The sequence below is a fragment of the Caretta caretta genome, chromosome 4, assembly GCF_965140235.1.
Source record: "Caretta caretta isolate rCarCar2 chromosome 4, rCarCar1.hap1, whole genome shotgun sequence".
Taxonomy (NCBI): domain Eukaryota; kingdom Metazoa; phylum Chordata; order Testudines; family Cheloniidae; genus Caretta; species Caretta caretta.
The window spans coordinates 35,330,461-35,355,711 of NC_134209.1; the positions used below are offsets into that span (position 1 = coordinate 35,330,461).

The 25,251-nt window shown below is 43.3% G+C and overlaps 1 protein-coding gene across 4 annotated transcripts in view; it reads right to left on the reverse strand.

Moving 5' to 3' along the window:
* Positions 1 to 322: 322 nt before the first annotated feature.
* The window catches only part of UNC5C (unc-5 netrin receptor C), a 349,485-nt gene continuing 324,556 nt past the window's right edge, over positions 323 to 25,251 (reverse strand). For 3 of the 4 annotated variants that reach the window (XM_075127533.1, XM_048847236.2, XM_048847237.2), the window contains 4 exons: positions 20,404 to 20,553; positions 18,995 to 19,159; positions 7,513 to 7,691; positions 323 to 6,986 (listed from right to left, as the gene is read on the reverse strand). In XM_075127533.1, coding sequence (XP_074983634.1) covers positions 6,821 to 6,986; positions 7,513 to 7,691; positions 18,995 to 19,159; positions 20,404 to 20,553 — 660 coding nt within the window. In that variant the 3' untranslated portion in view covers positions 323 to 6,820. The remainder of the gene's footprint in view (positions 6,987 to 7,512; positions 7,692 to 18,994; positions 19,160 to 20,403; positions 20,554 to 25,251) is intronic. The other variant, XR_012668038.1, reaches the window with a different exon arrangement.

A 25,251-nucleotide genomic window follows, 5' to 3' on the forward strand; every position in this document is an offset into this window, starting at 1 on the left:
CAGGGACTGTGTGTCAGTCAGATGCACTACTTTGGACAGGCATATTGAAAATAAAAATCTCAGCATCTATTCACTCTTTTCCCCTCCCCAAATTTGTTTAGTTCACTTCAAATTGCAGGACATGATGTCCCTCCATAAATTTGTTGTACTGATCCCTGCTTCTCTTGTGCAGCATTTTAGGAGTAAGACTGGGTCCTGGCATATGTTTATATCCAAAAACCACTTTGCTTGAGGACACGGATGTGCAAAAATATAAAAACAAACAGCACCTTCCAAGATGACAGTTCAAAGAGCACAAAAGGATGCTTATTTGGACACCAGGTTGTTTTTTCTAGTTGCTTATAAATATAATTTATTACCTGTTTAAAAATTCTTTCTTACACTTTGTACATGTCAGGCTGACAAAATAAATGCAGGCATTTACAAACAGAGGGAAGGAGAAAAAAGGGAGAAGAGGCACACTCAGAACTAGTAAACCACACCTCCACTGTACAGCAATACAAATAATGCAATGGCTAGCACTTCTCTGTTAGTAATTCTTTAGAAAAGGAATTGCATAGAAGATACAGCAACAGGAAAATGAAAACCAAACAAAATACATCTTGGTATCGAAACATCACGCAAAAAAACCAAATTTCCACAACCTTAAGTAACGTGTCTGTAGTGGAACTGTGACATACCTTCAAAGCATAGGCCATGCAAGATTTTCCTTTGTTAGAGACCTCTGTGTTTTAAAAAGGTATTGACTGGGTGAGCTGCGTGTCGCTATTCAGTATTAAACGGAAAGAGGGCATTTTACTAAATGAAGTCAAACATGTACATCCTGTAGTACAGCTGGGGAGAACAAATGCTCAATACTGATCGTGTTTTATGTCCTGCTCTGGAGGGGTTGGTGGTTGATGCAGGGGTTGGAGAATGAGAGCCTACCATGTAGTTCGCTCTTTATAGTCTTGTTTATTTTGCAGGCTTATTTCTTTTTAGGATCCTTGGTTTACACATTCCTGTAGATCGGTGGAAATGGCCACCTAAGCTCTGGCAAACAAAGCTAGCTGTTCTCCGCTAAGCCTTGTTCTGCCCCTGGATGCCACCAGAAATCAAAATTTTCATCCAGAAATCAATATCCTGCTTTGAATGATGTGACATCTGGGTTCTTAAAAGAAAACCCAGCAGTTAGCTTGGTGCTAGAACTATTGAGTCTCCTGCAATGAGAAGGTCAAATCCAGAGTACAATACACACATAGCAATTAATTTCTCTGTAAACAGTAGCAAAAACTAACCCACTAATGTAATGTACACTTTCACTGACATCATAAGAAATGCTAAATACCCCTTTCACCTATAGAGATGAGTGAAATTATTTATATTTTTTGTATAGGCATTGCTTGAAGAGGGACTTTGAGACATACCAAGCTTAAATGGGGGGTAAGTGAATGAGTTTGTAGCCAGAGATGAGCTCACGCCACCAGACAGAGTGTTCAGTTCTGGGGGTTTAGTGAGGGCCCATCTCCATGCATTATCTTGGCAGTTACCAACGCTCTTAGTACTGAAACCATTACCTCCCTCCTGCCACAGCTCTGCTTACCTGAGCTTGCAGTGATGCTAAACGCTGAATTTTGGGACATCGCTTTCACTTTTTTTCCATTGGAATGAAATGGAGCGTGCAGACAAGGGATTGTAACTTCACTGTAGAGTCCTTTCCAAAGCAGCAGCTAGGCTGTGAGGAAGTAGGAATCGCTTATTCAACCACCCTTATCTGCCATAATAGCTAAGGGCTTGTAGCACTTATAATAAATATCCTTTATTGCCCTTCAACTTTGCATTCATGTGAAATCCCCACCTTGATGGGAACATAATACTGCAACGTGCCTTACAAAATTTTGCAAGCTAAATGCTCAAAATAGAGATGAGAAATAGCAATAAGGGTGACCCTGAAGTGAATACCTGGTTGGAGTCCCTCACAGGGGAAGGTGTAAAGGCTCTGTTTTCATTCATAAACCACTTGCATCCTCAGTTTGACTGACCTCTGAGGGTGACTAGTCATTTCAGGGCCAGCCACCCAATCAGAAAAATACCTGAAAAGATTTTCAAATGCTCAATAAGGTAGTTTACAAAGTGCCCTGAACTTAGGATCAAACAGACTCAACCGCATTATCTTGTATAAAATTAATCTAAGTGCTGTAGTCACTACTCTGCTAAAACATACAACAAAGTCTAAGAGGTTAAAAAAAACCCCAATCCTATTTTGGGTAGCAAGACAAGAATCCCACCAGGACACGATCCATGACGATAGGTTTACTCTGTGTAAATACATCTATAGGTGATCAACAGAAATATCTTTGCTCTATATGCCTCCCAAACAACTAAATGTCCTGTGAATGTTTACATTTCTGTCTTGGTCACCAACCATCTCCTACAAAATCAACTCCTGTCTGAAGAGACCTCAATCGCTTCAGAACGTACATGGTTCATAAAAATCATCATCAGCGGGTCTCATACTGTTCAATATGATACAGCTGTGTGTGCATGGAAAACTTACACGGGACTTATCCAGTACTCTGACAGCCACCTTTACGAGGAAAACAACACAAAAGAACTCAAAGCAATGAGACTAAAACAACTCCATCCAATAGTGATTTTAAATCAGAAATTAAAGATTTTCTTCAAAGTCTGTAGATATTTTTTTATACATATATTTATATATAACATATATATTTTATTTATATCATTAGCAACCAACATGTAATGAGGAGGTGGCATAATGAGCAGCAAAACTGCAATAACTCAAAAACATGAGGTGGGCAATGAAAATATTAAGCTTCTTGAAAAAAAAGTAAAAATAAAAAGTAAATATGTTGAGGATAAGAAGCATGCAGACATTTTTTAAACAAGCTGATTCACCCACTGTAAATGTTATGAAAGTTCTTAAGAGTTGGTGCTGTCTGCACAACTGAATTGCCATTCTAAACAGCCAGCTCACAAAATGTATTTCCCTCCGGTAATATGTAAGGTAATCTTTATGAGTTTTAAGCTGGTGTCGGTATTCCGTAAAGAGTATGGTCCTTAGCACTAGATGGCAGTGTGTACAAACATTCAGAGGTAAGGACTGCTTCTATTTTCTCCCATCCAAGGGATTTTGAAAATGTATCTCTCTTCCCCAAAAACACACCCCACCGCCATTTCCTCAGTGGAATGAAACGGATGCATATTGAATGTGAAGCACTCCAAGTGGAATTTAGAAAGATGGGTTTTGAGCTGCAAATGTATCTGCCATCCATGAACCACTTTGGCCTTTTTCGGGGTCAGAAGAAAACCCCCAAAACAAAGGAAGCTTGAATTGATGTGGAAGTTAAAGCGAGAAAGAGCTAAAGGTTTGGATGGGACTCAGAGGGGCACCAGATTCCCGAATCAGTTATCCAAGGAGGTGCGATTGCAAAGTACAACCGGTTACCTATTGCTAATCTTGAGCGTTAATTTATGTTGGACCATTCAACAGAAACATTTAGGCTAGACCAAAAGGCTATATGGTGTCATTAGACCCTGCCACCCATGTGAACCTACTGCAAGGGAAGGGAAGTAAAGAGCACCTTTGTCCCTACACTGGATTACTTGAGATCTTTTCGGATTCCTGGACACCCAAGCAGAGGGGCTGGAAGAAGAATAGGCACAACTGCGGTTCTGAGTCAGGAGCACCTTTCTCAACAAGTGGCAATATTAGTTTGGACAGGCACTCACTCTCCACCCCCCTCAGATTATGGCTAAGCTTTTCCTACTGACCAATCCCTTCGCGACAAAGCAAGGGAAGTACATGGAGAATGGTGTTGACCTGCTGTCACAACTGCTTACAAAAATCACCTAGCTGTAGATTTTTTTTTTTTAAACCAGAGAACAGACACTCCGTCAGCAACTAGCACTCCAACACCAAGCTTACGTTTAAGGCAGCTTAGTCTGTGCCCATCAGAAACTTCCTCTCATGGTTAAGGTGAGAAGGCTGCAGATTTTCTTACTGAGTGAAAATGTACAGTAGCGAGTTCAAAGGATCTCACAGGTTTATACCACAAAAGCTGTTCCTAGGAGGGGAAGGCAGGAGCTGAGAGACAGAAAAGCGTATCAGCCTGTCCTGAAAGAGCAGCCCGGCAGGAGGAGTATGAAAGATGTACCTGTTTGGAGCTGAAAGCTGTAACTTAGGGAGGAAAACTGGGACACATCTTTCAGCACCACTCTTACACCACTGAGGAGGAACAGAGCGTGGGAAAATGGTTAAAATGTTGCTGAAAGGCAGGGACTCTGCTTCCCTAAAGAGGGAGAAATGAAGGAGCCAGAAGGCCATAGATGAGGCTAGGTTAGGAACGCATATTGGAGACAAGAGGGGAGTGGCGGGGAAAGCTAGAGGAAATGGTGAGACTGAGCCAAAACCCACTCAAGTCTACGGAAAGACTTCCATGGGGTTTAGATTAGTTCCGAAAACAACAGGATTATAAAGCAGCATATGAAAAGGATAATCTAGTTGAAAGCGCATCAGAGAGAGTACTCCACACTAAAACGCAGGCAGATTCTGAAGGTAAGAACCTGTGCACACCAGCCTCTGAGTCTATATCTGGGTTTCACCACTTGTGAGTTGCTGGCAAACTGCTCTCCACCCAGGGAATGGTTTTATGAACATTGTCCTGCGTTTAATAAATACACTGTCAGGGATACTGAGCTGAAGCTAAAAAGCCTACGGAAATGTCAAAATGGGGAAAAGGTCAGACGAAATTCGCCTTCCATTTCGACGAATGACATTTCCACAGTTACGTTTAAAAATGCAGACTTTAAAACCTGAGGAGAAAAAAAAATCCCATAGAAGAATACAAAGTGAGAATATAAATAAATAAATAAAATAACCAGGGTCTGGCTCGATGGCATGGGTGAGAATGCTTTCCTAGCATTGGAAGTGAAAGGAAAAGTTAGGACGAAATATTGAAAGTATATGCCCTGCGTCATACAAAGGAGTCACTCTTCCCACTAAGCACAAAGCAAAATGAGTCTGCAAAGAAATGGCAACCGGAAAAACAACAGTTAGCTTTACTTGCCTAACTCCCCACATCAGCTGTTTGCGCACGACAAAATGGCCAAGAGGGACATGGGATGAAAACAAATGAGTACGTTCTACAACAGCAGTAATGAGTTCCAGCCGTAACTGCTGAGACAACTGTGAAGAGCATTTAGCGGGTGTGGAAATAGCGAGGAGAAAGCTCCGCTGTAGGGCACAGTTCAACACCATCATTCCACACTGTCCTGTGGGGTGGAACTCTCATGGTCTCCAGTGGCACTTCCCTGCATGGAGGCAGAGCAGCAGCAAAGATCCACCATATGGATCACCCACAGCAGAATTTGCCCGTAGAATAAAATGGAGCAGCCTCCCCGTTCCATAACTGTCCTCCACTAACATACACCTTTGATTAAAATTGAAGGGACTGATTTTCAGTGGGGCTGAGCACCCACAATTCACGAGAAGTACCTGCATACTGTTGCTACACGTGCTTCTGAAAATTAAGGGCTATGTGTGGTTGGTTTGGGAGGGTGTATTCACAGCATTGGCATGGGGCAGCCCCGGCTTCGAGCATAACAATGAGATGTTTGCTCCTCGAATCGTTAGTAAATAGGGGGCGTTGCAGAAGCTCACACGGTGCGATAGTTGGCACTCATTGAACTAGATCCTCTGCTGGTGTAAATCATTGACTTTAATTTACACCAGTGGAAGATCTGGTCCAGCGTACGCTAACATGTGAGCATGCCTTGTCAGCAAACTGAGGCCTTGGAGGGTGAGCACAATGGCTGAAGAAGGGGAGGGAGGGTGGCATTTGAAAGGAAGTGTGTTAGAAGAACCCACGCAGTCCCAGAAGGGAGAGAACAAGTTCTGCCTACACTTGAATGATACATGCTACTGCTGACAAAATTAGAAATTAAAATAAAATAATAATAATCCTTGCACTAGATACTTATTGGTAAATAATCATTATAGCAGAATCTGCAGGGTTATTTCCTTCCACCCAACCCACGCTCCAAATTGCATCTCTCTCACGCACACACACTTTCTTTAAGAAGGGAGCGGGTTATATTGTGAGTTGAAAATGAATCCCTATCTTCCCTACAATCCTACAGCTATTTTTCACAAAGAACCCGTGGAATTCCCTTGGGGGAGGTGGGGAGAGAGACATGCATTCCTGCTTAGCACCCAGATTATCTGCTTTCCAGATGCACACGTTTCAAAACACTGGTCTTACAACCAGATCTAAGAAACAGAACAATGATGGGAGGATTATTTTGAGACAGTTGATGCACGGATTTGTAGCTAAAGTCTGAATTTCACTGGAAGTTGATCATCCGAAATAGCCACAACCAACTGTCCACAGCTTTGTCTAGAATGGCTTTAAACAAAAATATAAAGAGCCCTGGACAGTCTCCTTACCTCTGTCCGGTATTTGATGTAAACAATGTCCATAGAAACTGGGATTGTTAAGAAAGTTTATCCATACATCTGGATAGCAATAAAAAGCGTTTCCTAGGAAACTGTAAAATCCTGTACCAAGCAGTGTACAGCCAAGCTGAGGGGAACGTTAGGTTGATTTATATTTTCAAGGTACAACTTTGTATGATTTCTTTTAGATCCTGTCATAATGTACAAGGAGAACATACGTGAAAGTCAGGGCTGATTTTTTCTTCTCGGAAATGTCTTTTGTGAAACTCATTGATCTGGGTAGTCATTTTGTTTCTTATTCGTAGCTCTTAGGGCAATACCACTCCCTTATTTCCATTCCTTCTTTTTCATTCTGAGGTTGCATCAATATTTTCCTTCTGCCGCTAAAGAAACAACTGTCTCGTGTCTTCCCATTTCTTCGAGGACTGCCGCCAACATGCTCAGGTTGCCATCGGGAAAATTCTGGGCTTCCCAAAGATCTAGGATCACGCCAGTAGGACTCGATTTTGTAGCAAAATAATTTAGGTACCTGCAACAGAATGAAGGGAAATGGTCCTCTAAGACTGGCTGCCACTGTCAATGCTGATTCAAGCTATCCACAAACCACACCCATTACGTACACTCTGCATGAGCGTTCACTGTGACTAGTCTGTAGGTCTTTGTACTGCACTTGTGCATGGAAGCCTTCTGCATCGGATCTTCAGCTGGTGTAAATCAGGGTTGCACCCCTGGCTTAAATAGACCTGAGCCAATTTAGACCAGCTGATGGGGATCTGCCCCACCTATTCACAGTTGGTACTGTCCTCTTGCCTATGTGGTTTATCCAAGCCCTGCCAGTTTGTGGGCCCCTTACTCTGTAAACGTGCTCTTTGAGAAACTCCTCTTCCACTGAAGTCAATGACAAATAGCCCACTGATTTCACTGGCACCAGGGTTGGGCCCTTAACAAGGACAACGGAGAGCGAGCTCACTTCCCGCGCACATACCTGTCTATAACAACAGCCTTTATGTAGTCACTCAGCCACGTTGTAGAGTTCGCGCAGGCAACACACCCACCTGTCCAATTTCAGTTTGTGGGCCAGCATCCTCCAGTCATGGCCCCTGGTCTGCGGGGCATCAAGGCTGCTGCAGAGCTTTTGTCTGATGGGCAGGGGAATACTGAAAGCACTCGGTCCCACTATGGTGGTGATGGTACTTGCTGAATCCATGAGAGGATAATCAATGCCAGTAGGTTCCTAAGTTTTGTAGAAAGGGGTGGGGGTGGAAATAAAGCAGCGTTGTTACTGAACACAAAAGCAATCACCATGCACAAAGTCAGAATCCTATTGCTCGCATTAGTGGAGGAGCAGCCTCGTGCGAATCAAGTTGTATATGCGCTTCATGTCAGTCAGCTGAAGGAACAGAAATATTTATCGCTAACTTTGCACAGGCAGCAGGTTTATCACCACTCCAGGCTGGTCTAGGTAAAAACCTCAGGCCCAGCTTGATCAGTTAATGTGATCATTTGCGGAGAAACACCAAGCTCTTTCTTAGGGAGAATGCTAGCCTTAGAACTGTACAGTAGATCTCCGTGCCTTCTGTGTGTGGGAAACTCTCCCTGATGTGGGGAGCCACAAGTATGGGGAGCAAGGAATATCGGAGGTGAATTTTGTGGGGAAGAGCATTTGGAGTCAGATGACAGAAAAAGCATCAAGGGGCCTATGTTTCCCGCCCATGTAAATGAAAATATGGAAGGATTCACCGCCCAAAGATGCATGGTACTTGCGGGGAAGGGGTATTTTTGATACACCATTCCCTCTTCGGCATGGGGCCAGCCATGGTGGGCCGGGTACCAAGAGGTAGGGCAGCCCCCATTGGGCAGTAAGGGGGAGACATTTCTCTTTAAATTCTCCTCTTCCTCACACATGGAGAGACACAGATACAGAGCAAAGGCATCGCAACAGCTCGGTGGATGTGCTGCTATTATCCCTCAGCGAGCACCTGTGCTCTGGGAGTCTTTTGATGGAGGACAAACCATGGAGAGAGAGTTGATGCCGCTCCAGGCATTAGCTGATCCCTCATTTTTATGCGGACCTCAGTCTGCACTATGATGTGGAAGGTTGAACGTGCTGTTCCCCTGCTCCTGTTGCAACCCCACTCCCCGGCTCTCTCTTTTACACAAAGCCACGGGCTAACAAGCAACAGAGGCTTTACACAGAGGAGGAAGCATCCCTGGCAGTCACCTTTCTCCTAAATCTACCCCTTGTGGTTTTCTTTGAAGTTCTACGCCCTTCTGTGTTGTCATCTGGCTGGCAGGAATAGGGGGAATGGAGCCATCTCAGGCTATTACTTTACACCAAGAGACACATATTTGACATACGTAACTGAATAATCTATGAATGACAAGTCGTGGGTCCTTTGAGGCAGGGATCTTGTCCATCTCCTTGTCTGAAAAGTGTCTTTAGCATGCGTTGGGTAGAGAGAAACCACCACCATAACAGTTAATAACATCGGGTAACTCTCGCAAGCTCTGGAGGTTACGTTCTTTTAGGATCTTATCCAAACAAATCTTGAGACTAAATTTTGGTTGCCGATGTCCAGAGAACAGACTGTCCTATTAAATCTAAGTTTCTTTGTCTGATAACACCTCAAGAACATCCATGCTAGTATTCTGGCCCGTCTGCTTCCAGGCCCAGTCACAACCCAGAAGGGCACGATGTGTAAGTGAAAAAGGGTGAAGGGAAAAAATGAACCAGACATTTTCAGCGATGCAGGAAAGCTCAGCTGGGTTCAGATTTTTATTTTACTTTTTTTATAATCCCAATGAGATCACCCTTTTAGAAGATAGAGGATCCTTCTTAAAGAGGAGGCATATGCTCAACCTAAACCAAAATGGTAACGGCACACATAATTAAAAAGAGTGTAGAGTATTTTTTAAACAAAATGGCTGTGGGAAGGCCAACAGGTGAGGAGGAGCACACAGTTCGGGCAGAGATGTCTCTTAGGGATGAATTTATTAAAGGGGAGGGAACTCTACAGCCTAGTAAAGAGGATAGGAAAAAAGTAGGTGAAGTACAGGTAGAAATCCCTTTATGTAAGGGTCCCTTTAAATACAACACACAAAGGCAAGCAACTGAATATTAACAAAATGTACAGGTGCTTACATGCAAATGCTAGAAGTCTAACTGCTAAGATGGGTGAACTAGACAGTCTCACATCAACTGAGGATATTGAAATAATAGGCATTACAGAAACTTGTTGGAATGTCGATAATCAGTGGAACACAGTAATACCAGGGTATGAAATATATAGGAATGACAGAGTAGGTTGCACTGGTGGGGGAGTGGCACTACATGTAAAAGAAAGCATAGAGATAAATAAGGTAAGAATCTGAAATGAAACAAACTCTACCACATATCAGGGGGTAGTCATGTTCGTCTGTATCCACAAAAACAATAAGGAGTCCGGTGGCACATTAAAGACTAACAGATTTATTTGGGCATAAGCTTTCGTGGGTAAAAAACCACTTCTTCAGTTGCATCTGAAGAAGTGGTTTTTTACCCATGAAAGCTTATGCCCAAATAAATCTGTTAGTCTTTAAGGTACCACCAAACTGTACCATAGAATCCGTATGGGTCGGAATTCCATGCTTGAACAATAAGAGTACAGTAGTAGGAATATACTACTGACCCCCTGATCAGGATGGTGACAGTGATTGTAATAGGCTCAGGGAGATTGGAGAGCCTACAAAAGCAGAAAGCACAGTAATAACGGGGGATTTCAACTATCCTCATATTGACTGGGTACATGTCACCTCAGGACATGATGCAGAAATAAAATGTCTGGACACCACAATGACCGCTTCTTGGAGCAACTAGTCCTGGAACCCACAAGGGGAGAAGCAATGATTGATTTAGTCCTAACTGAAGCACAGGATCTGGTCCAAGAGAAGCAATGATTGATTTAGTCCTAACTGAAGCACAGGATCTGGTCCAAGAGGTAGCTTCACCGCTCAGTAATAGTGACCATAATATAATTAAATTTAACATCCTGGTGGGTGGAGAGGGAGTAATACCCCAAAAAATCAACACGGTCACTTCAAAAAGGAGAACTACATAAAAATGAGGAGGCTTCTTAGACAAAAAATTAAAAGGAGCTGTGTCACAAAGGTTAAATGCCGGCAAGCAGCAGGGGGGAATATTTAAAAACACCATAATAGAGGCTCAGGCTAAATGTTTCCCCTTAATCAGAAAAGATAATGAGATGACCAAAAGAATGTCACCATGGTTAAGCAGCAGAGTAATGGAGGTCATGAGAGACAAAAAGGCATCCATTAAACTTTGGAAGTCAAAACTTAGTGAGGATAATTAATAGGAAGGAGCACCAACTCTGGCAGGTTAAGTATAATTAGGCAGGCCAAGAAAGAGTTTGAGAAGCAACTTGCTAAAGATGCAAAAACTAACAGTAAGAATTGTTTAAAGAACATCAGAAGCAGGAAGCCTGCCAAACAGGCAATGGGGTGACTAGATGACAAAGGTGATATAGGAGCACTCAAGGAAGATAAGGCCGTTGTGGAGAAGCTAAATGAATTCTTTGCATCAGTCTTCACTGCAGAGGATGTGGGGAAGATTCCCACACCTGAGCCGTTCTTTTTAGATCTGAGGAACTGTCCCAGACTGAGGTGTCTCCGGAGAAGGTTTTGGAACAATTAAATTAAATAAATTAATAAAATAATTTATACATTAAATAAATTAATAAATTAAACCGTCATAACTGTCACCAGGATCTGTGTGTGTGGCCCAAAAGCTTGTGTCTCTCACCAGCAGAAGTTGGTCTAATAAAAGAGATTACCTCAGCCCACTTTTCTCATCAGGACTAGATGGTATTCATCCAAGAGTTCTGAAGGAGCTCAAATATGAAACTGTAGTAAGAAACAAACTTCCATACCAGATGACTGGAAGGTAGCTAATGTAATGCCGATTTTTAAAAAGCCCGTCAGAGGGGATCCTGGTCATTACAAGCTGGTGAGTCTAACTTCAGTACCAGGCAAACTGGTAGAAACTACAGTAAAGAACAGAATTACCAGACACATAGATGAACACTATTTGTTGGGGAAGAGTCAACATGGCTTTTTGTAGATGGAAATTTTGCCCCACCAATCCATTCGAATTCTCTGACAGTGTCAACAAGCATATGAATACGTGTGATCCAGTCAATATAGTGTATTTGGATTTTCAGAAAGCCTTTGACAAAGACCCTCACTACTAAGCTCCTAAGGCAACTAAAAAGTTATGGGATAAGAAGGAAGGTCCTCTCATGGATCAGTAACTGGTTAAAAGATAGGAAACAAAGGGTAGAAATAAATGGTCAGTTTTCACAATGGAGAGAGGTAAACAGCAATGTTCCCTAAGGATCTGTACTGGAACCAGTGCTGTTCAACATATTAATTAATGATCTGGAAAAGGGATCAGTGAAGTTGCAAAGTTTGCAGATGAAACAATCATGAAAAATTTTGTAAAGTCCAAAGCTGACTGCGACCTCCCTAACCTGGGTGGCTGGGCAACAAATGTCAGATGAAATTCAACATTGATAAGTGGAAAGTAATGCACAGTTGAAAAAATTAATCCCAACTGTGCTTATATAATGCTGGGTTCTAAATTAGCAGGTACCACTCAAGAAAGAGATCTTGAAGTAATTGTGGATAGTTTTCTGAAAACTTCAGCTCAATGCTCAGCAGTGGTCAAAAAGGCTAACACAATGTTAGGAACAATTAGCAACAGATAGAATATAAGACAGCAAATATCAAAAATATAAATAAATCTAAAAAATATAAGGTGTGCCCACACCTTAAATACTGGGTCAGTTATGTCCCACCCCAAAAAGTTTATAGTGAAACTGGAAAAGGTTCCAAGAAGCGCAACTAAGTTGATCAAGGGTATGGAACAGCTTCCACACAAAGAGAGACTAAAAATATTAGGGCTTTTCATCTTAGAATAGAGACGATTAAGGGGGAGGTATGACAAAGGTCTATAACATCATGAATGATGTGGGAAAAATCACCAAGAGAAGTGTTATTTACCCTTTCCCACAATACACAAACCAGGGTTCACCGAATGAAATTAGTAGGCAGCAGGGTTAATACAAACAAGAGGAATTATTTTTTCACACAATGTACAATTAACCTATGGAATTCATTGCCATGGGATGTTGTGATGGCCAAAAGTAGAACTGGGTTCAAAAATAACTAGACAAGTTCATGGAGGATAGATCCATCAGTGGCTGTAAACCAAGACGGTCAGGGATGTTACCCCATGCTCGGGAGGACCCTAAACCCCTGAGTGCTGGAACATGGGGTGTTCTGTACATTCCCCCTGAAGGTCTGGTACTGACCAGTGGCGGAGACAGTGTAATGGGCTAGATGGAGCACTGGTTTGATGCAGAATGGCCATTCTTGTGTTCTTATATTCTTATGTTGAGGGATCCCCTGAGGTTTTCAGGAATGAGGTTATCCATTAAGTGATCTCAGCAGGCCAGATCATAGAAGGTGCTGAGTGCCCTCAACTACTTCTGAAAACAATAGGAACTGAAGGTGATTGGCAGCCTAGAAGCATGAGAGAAATCTCCCTAGAGTATGTTGAAGTGATGGGAGCTGTCCTTCAGGAACGAGAATGTATAGAGGATAGCACAAGATATTTAAAGTGTGTTGGGGAAACCATGTAGGCCCACTAAAAACCAAACCAAAATCAGTCCGTAGCACCAGTCAGTCTACTAACAGAACAGCTCGTGCAACGTGCTTTTCATCTGTAGGTATCAAAGCACATTACAAAGAAAGGAGGGATAGCTCAGTGGTTTGAGCGTTGGCCTGCTAAAGGCAGGGTTGTGAGTTCAATCCTTGAGGGGGCCATTTAGGGATTGGGGCAAAAATTGGGGATTGGTCCTGCTTCAAGCAGGGGGTTGGACTAGATGACCTCCTGAGGTCCCTTCCAACCCTGATAGTCTATGAAAGGAAAATATAAACTATCCCCATTTTACAGATGGGGAAATTGATATAAAGTGGCTTGCCTAAGGTCATTCAGAAAGTGAGTGGCAGAGATGAGGCTAGAATCCAGGTGTCTTCTGTGATCACTAAACTGAAAAGAGAGACAGCTCCAAATAAAACTGTGCATGAATAAGACCCAAGCCTCTCAGCTGAGTAATGGGTGCTTTAAAAAAGATGAAATACTGAATGGGAATTTTTTAAAAAGTACGAAAGCCCCCCAAATTGACATTTAATGTAGACAAAGGCAATAAAAAAGCATCAATACATGATCTAACTTACAGCAGCACAAGGGAAATGATTTTAATAATCGCTTTAGCTGATTGGAAAGGAAAAGCAAATGTTACCTGTGAACTACTAAAGCTGTAACAAAATCTAATTTAAATGTCAATTTCTTTAGTTTTCTTCTAATCAACGTGTTGCTCTGTATAATTAGCTACAGGAGATGTCCCACAAACACAACCGAGAACAGTCTCAAAACTTTACAATGCCTGGCCCAAGCAGCCATCACACAGCTTCCAGGAAATCTCATTCGCCTGCACCTCACCCGATAGCAGCAACCGGTCAAGGTTTCTCTAAACACTAGTATATAGTGGGAATAGCAGGTGTCAGCTCCATTCTTGGGCTTTGGATGGAATTATCCTGTATTTCCCTTGCCTCCATTCCCCTATCTACTTCTTTTAGTGTCGAGTCCATTCCATCCATGCTTTTTTAAAACGTTACATCACGACTTTTTATGCTAGCCATTGAAATACTTTGCTGGAGAATTATCTTCACACTAATGTGCACAAAGAACTACTGACTATGGTCTCTCTAATCACATACCAAACTACAGTGCTCGGTGTGTGTGAGCAAAAGGCCTGTGTCAACAGCAAATTCTACAACATTGACCCTGTTGGAGCTATTAACCCTGTTCGTAGAGGCTGGTATCCTGGAACATGGAAGATACAGAATACAGGTTCTTCAGGGCAGTGGTAACTGGGAGCATCATAGAGGTGACACTTTCCCTCTCCATCTCCAGGTCAAAGCATACAATGGACAGAGTTCTCAGTGCACTCTGAAAGTCTGGCTGTGGCTCTGTGGTTAGCAGTTTGCCCTTGTGAAACTCAGGAATATTGCAGGGTTCATAAAGATTTCTGCACAAGGGCCTGTTTCTTTGTGGGGAATCGGGGTCTTCTAGAATTAAGGACTGGGCAAAGACTGAAAACCTCCCACTCTCTCATATTTCCATACATTATCAGGCAAATTCAAGTAGTCCCATCTGAGATCAGACCCCATTGGGGAAGTCTCTGTGCAGATACGTAGTAAGAAACTCTCCCTGGCCTGAAGAGTTTACAATCTAAGCAAAGACATACAAAGGGTGGGAGAAAGATGCATTATAATCCTTACTTTAAAGGTAGGAAACTGAGGCACACAGAGATTAAGAAACACGCCCAAGGTCGCACAGGAAGTCTGTGGCAGACCCAGGAATTTGACTTAGATTTCATATCTCCCAGTTCAGAGTCCTAACCAACCACACAAGGCCATTATTCTTCTCTTAGCTGTAGACAACTACACACACTCTCTCTAGCTTCATCCCAGGACTTCTGTACTACAGTCTAGCTGGGGTGAGGCAGGTGAGGAGCCATCCTATGCGTAAGAAGCCACGTGTTCCTTGCCATCAAAACTAGCACAGCAATAAAAGCTAATTCACGTGGTGACAGCGTCCTGCATGTCAGCTCTTAGCACTGATTGCCCCTTCCACGGTGGATGTGGGAATGCCACCATACACCAACTACGATGAGCAATTCTCATGATTCTTAGCTTCACTAATGAGTGCTATTTTCTCCCTGCTTTAATCCCGGCTGGACGGAATCACAGCACAAGACAATAGTGTTATTTCTGTTCCCTTTGAAACTCTTACCAGATCCTATTACATATAAGCAGCAGAAGATAATTACAGTGTGTACTTGAGTTTCATTAAAGCTACCACCAACTCTTTCACTTCTCTGCTAGGTTAAATCAGAGATTACCTCAACGCAGCACTTATCCAGTAATTGTTTGTGATAGTAGTTTTACCATCTGTCTTTAATGTTATGTTGTCCCCAGTTGAATATACAACTTTACACCCAATAACCAAGCAGATGTTATGGGTAATGGTGCACATTGTCAGGGCCCTGCAGAATAAGTAACTTTAGGCTGTCATCTCACAGCCCTTCTGAAAGTCACCCACAAGAACTCATTTTCCATGATTTCACAGTTCAGAGTTTGCCCACTCTCTCTTCTCAGCCAGAAAAATGGTTACATGTGAGTAGCTGCTCTAACTATGTAATAATGATGCCTACTCCACTGTAGCTGTGCCTGGCTGATCTTGACCCTTTGACCAATTCCTTTATAGGGGTTTATAATAAGGAACATGAAAGGGAAAATAATTCAGGAAGAGGAGTGTGTGTGTGTGTGTGTGTGTGTGTGACGTTTTAAAAATGAACGTAGCGATTGATAAAAGGTGTCAGCTTGTCCAGCCATGGAGATTGAAGTCCTCTGTCTATCCAGAGAGCATGTACAGCATAGGAAGGTTCAAAGCAAACTTCCTGCAAATACCTTGCCCATGTGACTCAGTCCTTCGAAGTGGAAAGAAGTATTGTAGGGGTGAGAGGATAGTTCATTCTTCATGCCTTGCAGTCCTTGCCAGCTAGAATGCAGTAAGTGCCTGTTGGAGGGTAGGGGGGTTTGTGCTTTCTGATCTAATGATACTTTTGGCGTGCCAGTGACCATACTATCTAAAGCACCATTCATTAAGAACCGGGGCGTGAAGGCTACCAACATTTTCACATAGGTCAGCAGCCACTTGATAACAACACTGACTTTTTGGGTCACTACCAACCGGGTGTGAATCTCATCTGCTGACTTATAGATAAATGCCTCTCTTTTTCCTTACCAACCCTCACAACTATCTCATTTACACTGATTTAGTTATTTATTTATCTAAGCTATCAGCTGCTTGTGGAGAAACCTCACTGACATTTCTCCCGTCCTTCCTATCCAGAAGGATCATACCGCAGCAGAACCATGAAAGAAATCAATTTCTTTATCCTGGAGAAACTGACAGAAAGTCTTTATGTTGCAGCCACACTATTTGAAGGATCATTTCTCCACAAAGGAGGGATATTAACTTCCTTTTCATTTATTTCTATGCCCGATCCACCATCCTTTTCATCAGCCGGCATATGTGCAATCCAGACAGAAGGCAGTCATCAAAGGGACAGACCCCGACCCCTCCCAAATTCTGCTGCTTCTGTTGTTGTTGGAGCTGTACAGTTATTGAACTTTGCAGACCTGCTGGGCCTGGAGAGTGAAAACGCCATCCAAAGCCAGCAGGGGTGAAGCTGTGTGGCTCAGAGATATGGCCTGTGGATTGGAAAGTGCCGGTGGTTGCTGTGGTATCGTGAGATTCCTTATTAATGTCAGCGGGGCCTTTAACTAAAGATGTTTGTAAGTCAAAGGGCTCATGAAACTCTGGGAGGAAATGGTGATTGCACTGTAGTAGCCTGTGGAAAAGAGAGAGGAGGGCTCTGCAGGCCAAGCTTATTTCTCTGTAGAGGAGGACTATCCTTGACTATGAGCCGGGGAACAAGACATAACCAGTCTGTCATTTCATACGGTGTAGGAGAAAAAGGACACAGGAGAAAGATGGCATTTGTTTTGGTGATTATAGTGGGTTTCCTCACCCCTTTCTGGTATCTGAGCCAGGGCTCTCCTTTGCCAGACTTGCTCTACTTGTAAAGGTCAGACCATAAGGAGACCTTGACATTTCACCAACTTCAACATGCTGCAACCACTTTTTGACTTATGTCCCTATTATTGCCACATGTGCTTGCCTCCTAGGTAAATGATATGATTGCTCTCAGTTTCATCATGATGATGTGGTTTCCCGATGTAAATCTCACAAGGTTTCCAAGCTGACTCATACGTCATCATTTTCTGATGTTGCATCATTCACATTATGTCAGGGCACTGAGTGTCCCGGGCACCTAGCTGGTATGACATGAGACAAGCTGGTTAAAATCCAGATGGATAGCAATTCTCCTCCTTTGTGGGACTCCCATCAGAGGGCTCTGTGGATAACATGGCTTGGTTATCCACCTTGCTCACAGATGCTGCCAGTGGCTCTTTGTGAAGCAGTGGCTGGTCAGAGCGGTAGAATTTTCCCCTATCCTCAACCTTAAAGAATCATTTACCACTAAGTTTTACTGTCCCCAAGTGTTAAAGTCCTTCAAATCCTAAGGTCACGAAAAAAAAGGGACCAGAGCAGTGTGCCACTGCCAAACTCCTGTGTCATCTCCAACACTTTTTCCCTTGTGGTATTAATTTTGGGACATAACAAAGCAAAAGACCCAGACCCTCAGGCTCTTTTCCCTAGGCTGATGCACTCATCCACTCTCAAATCTACAGATTATCTTCCCTACTGCTGCTCCTGGGAATATTTCCCTTCCATACATTCTACATTTCTCCATTCCTCTAGTGACGAGAAGAATCTGATCTAACATAACAGTCATGACACACAGCTGCAAAGTGAGCTGTAAGACTCATCTATTTCCTCAGGCTTTTGCTTGAGTGTGTGACGACAGAGACTTGTTTTAGAGAACCCTGAAAATTGGCACTGCTTCAGTAAATGGTGTATACTGTTTTTTAAAGAATGTGCGTGTGCTCAGGGCACATCTGATCGGTGTAATGTAGACATCTATAAATAACTAAATACACAGTTAAATATAAAGGAGGACTGGTGCCTTTCAGGAGAATGGCTCGTTAGGGTCCGCTAGCCATTCCCCTTTCACTGAGATACAGCTCTACTTTTAGTTAGCCGTGGGCAGTTTTATGCAGTACGCCAGGCCGCTGGAACTTGGCAAGAGCAAAGACTGAAGGGAAAGCCTGTTCCACACCTAATGTCTTATGCTCCCTATTTCATAGGGGTTATTGTCAGGGCTCAGAGTAAAATGGTTTATATCTATCCAGCACACTTCTCCCTCATGAGCACCTGGAGCTTCGAGAACTATGGACTTAGGAAGAGTGAGTGGACATCAGGGGACATGACCATCCTATGTTTTATAATGTAAAAGAAGGTGTGCTGAAGAAACAGACCCCCCCGTGTATGCAGGGGAAATAAGGAGCTCCAGGGAGGAAAGGGAGAAACACCAGGAACACGCCTACCATTCCTCCCTGGTCCGTTTTGAAGGAAGGATGCTCCCTTCCAGAGGAGGGAATAGACAAAAGCCAGCTGAGCAGCCAGGAGGAGCATGAGGAAAGAGTGAAGAAGGCAGTTGAATCCACACCTGCTATCTAGCATCCATGAGAAGGTAAAGTACCTACAGCAGTTATGAGAGAGGGTGGAAAGCCTGGTACCTCCCAGCCACCAGGAGGAAGGAGAGAATTAATGGGCACGGCAAACAAGTATGGGGAATGTGGGCAGGTTAAAGGATGTTTGCTGGGAAAGTACTGCCACATTTCCCCCTCACCGGTCGGTGTGGAAATGGCTGGGCCCTTTACCTCTGACACGGTACAGTTGAGTTGGAAGATCTGTCCTTCTCCTTCGACCTGCCGTACGCAGAGTTTACAAACCAGCTCCAGCGTGCTCAGGCTGAACCTTTCCAGGGTGAAGGTACAATGTAGATTTCTCTGACACCCACTCCAGATGTGGTAAAAAGGAATTTCCTGCAGGAGGAAAATTAAGGAAAAATTTGAACTGATCCTGGGCATCTACAGTCTTAATGTATCTCAGCAAATTCTCAGCTCATCTCTCAAAAGGCTCTGGAATGAATATGGCAAATGGGGTCATGAGTGTTGTGAGGAGATACTGTGCGGTCTCTCTGAAGAAGATGTGGCTCTGCTCTTCAGCATGGTGGTCCCCAGTCTAGCGTCCCGTGAAAAGCATTCACTGCACGGGAGACTAGCAACTGAACCACGCAATGGAAACAGACAGAATAAAAATAAGCAAATCCTCCCTCTCACTGCCTCTCAGTGATGAGAAACCTTCACAAATCCTGGGATGCTCCGCTGTTTTTTCATACATGTTACAGAGGTGGGTGTGTTTGTTTTCCTGCTTCCTTAAGGCTGAACCTGCTGCTTGAGTACAAAGGGCCTGGGTCCTCGAAAATGCTCAATGCAACTCTCTCTGTACTGGGCCCTAGTGGCCAATGCTGGAAACAGGCTGAAGAGTGCATGTATTCTGGCTGGTAGTAACCCCATGCACTAATCCTTGACTCTAAGGCTATCCTTACGCAACAGCTTATACCGACATAACATGTATCACTCGGGGGTGGGGGTGGGGGTGAATAAATCAATGGACGTTACACCGACAGAAGCATCGGTGTGGACAGCGCTGTCAGCAGGAGAGCTTCTCCCGCCGACATAGCTACTCCCGCTTGTGGGAGCTGAAGTAGTTAAGCCAATGGAAGAGCCCTCTCCTGTCAGCTTAAAGTGGCTACATCAGAGAGCTTACAGCAGCGCAGCTGCGTCGGTGCATCTGCGCCACTGTAAACTCTCTCGTGTAGCCGTGCCCTAAGTTCTGTCCTCTCAGCACTGAATTTTCCTGTCAGAAGCAGATTTTCTGATTGTACTGATCAAAATGTCTCTCCCAGTGCATTGTTAAAAGGGAATTTCGATTTTCATGCAAAATTAAACAAACCGTGGCCTGTTATGTGGCCTGGCACTAATGAGGATGGTTAAAAGAAACCAAGCCCTTTACTCCTCTCCACTGCGCAAAAAAATTGAAAATACACACTGTGTGTAACAGAGGGGAAAGGGCTGATTATGAGCAACCTTCAGAGTACAGGAGCCTGAACAGTCACTGTGTCTCGTTTTTAAAAGAGCGCAACTGTGTCTCGCTACGTATCTTTAAGCCCTTCTATTCTGACCCATGCGTTTCAGCCATCGTCCAGGCATTCTGTCATTTTTACCTGGTATTTAGCCAGCAATTTGCTCTTCCAGAGCGAATGGGCAATGTCGTGTATGGACAGACGGAGGTTGTGGGTGCTTCCCTTAAAATGCAGAGCCTTTGGTTCTTCCAGTAACTGTCCTCCCATCTGCCTCTCCAGCTGTAGAACTTCCTAAGATTCAGTAAGAGCAACAGAAAGTGGTCAGCTTGGAGACATTATTTACAAATGTGCCATGAAAGGACATGCTATAATTTTGCTCCCTGACAGTCAGCTGCAGCGGACGAGGTAATCTGTATAACAGGGAAGATACGCACACACACCTTGTAAGGAATAACACTGCCAGGTAAACATACATCTATTACAGGAAAGACATTTGTACGAAGGGGTTGGAGAATAATCACACACATCACTCTTATGGCTTTACATCATACATCTAGTGCAAGAACACAAATACAGCCTGTATTATCCAGGAGAACCTGGATTTCCTTTTAGGAAATACATGACATGACAGGCTGGGTCCCACGTTCGGCTTGCTTAATTGCTTGAGAGAGTCTAGGTCAAAGCCCAAGCACACAGGCAATGGTTGCATATTGATAAAGTGTCACCCTGGACACTACACACCCTGAGGGCACTTAATAGCAGCCTTAATGTGTTGCCTTCAAGAGCTCCTACCCATGAAGGTGTGGTCCCATCAATATACAACTGGTGATTGGCACCAACCAATCAGATTATCCCTGTGAATCAGAATATGCAACAGCAATAAGAAACCTGTTTGTCACAGGGCTATTATTACCTACTGAAAACATGCAAAACCGTAGAGAGAACACTGTGATAGAGAGGTGTGTATCTAAGCGTGAAAGCACAGTGGTTCAGAGAGCGACTGGAACAGAGACTGAGCAATGGCTGATGAGAGACGGGGGAGAAAAGCTTTTGCTCTGATACACAAAATTAATAATATGACTATGAGTAATGACACTTACAGTGAATACTGGGCCTTCTCCCCATCTCTGCACGCTACCCACAATAACAATGCCAGCCACTGGCAATGTACATGAAAGACGAAAGCACAAATGCATATATGCTGCTCTTGTATATAAACCCAGCCAGACGCACGATCGCACACATGCACTAGCTTTGGCATACACACAGGTGCACACTGAGCACCACACACCAACAAGAAATCAGTGGCTTTTGAAACCAAGAACAGAAAGTAAAAGATGGGGTAATTGAAGTTGCTTCCACTTCAGCTGTGAGGCATAATAAACTGGTGTTGATCACATTCAGTTTCTAGTTAGCATAATAGAGAAAGCTGATGTCCCCAATGAACCTGGCACCTGACAAATTCTAAAGCTAAAATGATGTTTGTTTACCAGCTATTAGAAGAAAAGAAACATAATTAGAAACCTTTTAGATTAAGGTTGTGCCAATCAATCAGTTCCAGCTTCTTTCCACTGTGCCCTAATTACCTCATCAAGATGTCTAAAGAGCAATCGATAGTAATTATCTGATTACTATAGATCTTCATTATGTTCAAATTATCTCTCTGGGATGTCTGAAAGAAGATTCATGGTATTTTGTGTGGTAATTGTACCTACCAATGTCTCAAGCATACATACAGGCACATATGGTTAAACAACAGACACGGAGAAGGCCTGGCTGTGAATAGCAGCTTTGACTACACTCATCTACTTTCCCCACCACTGGAGTTGGGGCTGCAGCGGGAGCTGCTGGTGCTCAGTATTGCTAGTGGGAAAAGAAGACACTGGATTTGGGTTTCTAATTTTAGGCATACAAGCTTTGAAAGATTGGTCTTTCTCCCTGATAGACATTTATGGGAATGGAAGAAACCCACTGTAAACCTCTGCTGAAAGAAGCTGAGGCTCAAATTCAGGCTAAACCACAGAAACTGAAAATGGAGAAGAAGGGACACCCAGTTCATCTCCGGCCTTTCGGCAGGCCGGCACAGAAACGTGTGGCCTTAAGAACTTATCTGTGCTGCCTTTACACCATGTATTGCATTACTTGCCTCTTTGGCTGTTTGTTCTACACGGCCATGACCTTCTAAGAGAAGAAACCCTCAGCCTGTGCCTTTCTATCTAGTTCCAAATCCTGACCATTAAGTCTGCCTTTTCAAAGAAGTCAGAACAGGCTCCCACCTCGTTCCTCTCAATGCCCACTGCAAACCTAACAGATTGTCGTCTTAGTATTTATCTATAAAGAATGTTATATAAGGTGTCAAATGAAAGCTTATCTGATACTGGCCACAATAAATATTGTGAGATGTGTGGGGTTATTTAAGAAGTTGTAGGCATGTACAGAAAATATGTATTAACTATGTAAGCAGGCAGGATAGATAAGCGGGTTTTTCCCAGACTCCTTTTCAAAGGAATGTTGATTTGCCCATCTGCCTAGGTCTCCAATGTCAATCAAGCACCGTGCAGGTCAATACAAAGCAAGCTTCATTTGCATATTAAGCAACAGGAAAAGGAAGTTAAGAGGAAATGAGAAAGACAATATGGCATCAGCACATCAAAGAACAAACAGTGCGGGAGAAGACCTTTGTCTGGAGGGTACCTTTCAAGGGGATGTATTTCAAAGGTTTTCTGGTCTGTGAGGAGAAGGAAAAAGAATGTGGTGGTGGTCCACCACTGAGGGAGCAAAAAGGACAACCCTTTTTGTATCCATGAAAGCTGGATCCTTTTTGTATCCATACAAGTTAGAGATGCTGGGAGGTTACTTTAGTTGAGAAACTGAATGTCGACAAAGATTTTAGCCTGCTAAAGTTAAGTTTAGCCTCCTAGAAGCTTATTATACCTTTGTTTTATTTCTAACTGTATCTGTTCCTACTCGTCTTACTCACTCTCACTTGGACTCCCTAACTTTGTTAATAAACTTCTCCTTGTTTAGCTCCAGCAAGAGTCTCTTTTGCTAAGGCAGAGGGGTAACAAGGTCAATCCATAATTCTGGGTACCTGGGAAAGTGTCTCACGCCTCCTTGTATAAGCACCTTGATGACGCCAGTAATAAGATACAAACTTATACCCTCTTAGGTGTCTTCTTGTTGGGGTTGAATAAAATACGTCTTTGCTCAGCAATGGCCCTCATTCAGTATCCTCACCCCGACCATGTAAGCAAGATACGAGCTACCAATATTTTGAAGCTGCCTTCTAATTAAAGCCACAACAGGAAGAACTTACATTTAATATAAGGTTGTGGCTTCAAAAAGAAAATATATGATTTGCTTTTCTCCATGAGACAGGACATATGTGCATGAATCCAAATAACCAATAGAAAGTAACATGAATAATATGTTACTGGAAACCCAATATCACACGAGGGCAGAAGGTAAAAGCAAGTTGGCATGCCTGTTAAATTGTGATCTGCTTCATCGATACAGTGTGGGAGTTGTCTTGTGGACCTGTCTCTTCTGTGATTGCCATATTGAGAAAAGGAGCTCAGCCACTAGAGTGACAGGAGCCATTTAAATGGATAGATGGATAGACAGGAGTAAAGCTGTGATTCTCAAGCATTTCCATACTGTGACCCATATGACAACCGAAACGTTTCAGGTCTCCCCTCCCCTCACATCTAATCATAACGAAAGGGACCGTGATTGTGATCCCCCCAAAACTTGTTTGCAACTCCCCTGGGGGTCACAACCTTCAGGTTGGGAACTTGTAGAGTGAAGGAAACTCTACTATGGATCAGCATTAAAGCAGGAGTCAGCACTTCTGCTTCACAAACAGAAGGAAAAGAAACAAGCAGATTTCACAATAACCAAGCCATTATTTGTGACAAGTCATTAGACTCCCCAGACGGCTCAGGCAGTTCTAGGGAGAGAGAGTTTACTCTGCATGATTAGCGGGAAAAGCTGTTGGATAAATACAGTACTGTGCTTTCTATAGCAACTGCTTATCGTTCCTTAGTAATTGTTGGGATGGATACACTACTGGTCAGATTTCTTATTTCGAAATAATAATAGAATGCATTTGGCTGACTATTAAAATAAACACTTAAACCCCTAAAAAGGCTCCCCAAGAAACTCCCCAAAAAGCTGCAAGGGGAAACTGCCTCCAATCTGCTTCCCACCCCCAACCTACTCCTCTTTAACAGGGGTGCTGGAATAATTCCTATTATAGTGGGGGTACTGAAACCACAGAAACCATGTACTTGGTGTTTATTACTACTACTTCAAGCCAGGGGGTGTGGCAGCACCCCTGGTTCCAGCACCACTGCTCTTTAATGTGACTAAATTCAGCTCTGGGGAATATGGATTCAGCAACCTCTCCTCTGGGATGTGAGGAGTTCCAACCCATGTCTCATCTGCCACTTCTCTGGTCTACCCCCAGTCCCAAATCACTATTATCCCAGACACCCTTCAAATCTCTGTCAAAATCCTGAGCAGCTCTTGTTCCCACTCTCCAACTTTCCACCCAAACCCTCAAGATCCCCTGAAACCACCATGAACCTTCCAGTTATAGATTGGATCCCTTATTATTATTATTATTATTATTATTATTATTATTATTATTAATTATTTGTATTGTGGTCATGCTAGGTGGCCCCAATCATGGATCCACTGTGCAAAGCACTGTACAAACACATCACAGAAAGAGGGCCCCGTCCCAAAGATCTTATAATCCACTTTTTGCAGCCCATCAGTGTTGCCCCTCAATCAGCCAGAAGAGCTGCCATAGCGAAAGCATTCCCTGCCCCTGTCATTCTGCAGAGCAAAGGATTGGGACCCAGCCATCACACCGTGGCCTCATGCATGGCAGTGCAAAGTGCCGCCATTGAACCAAGCTCCACCACACAGATTTTGGTTATCTTCCATGCTTCTCCCTTAATCTTTGTGGTAGAACCGGTCACA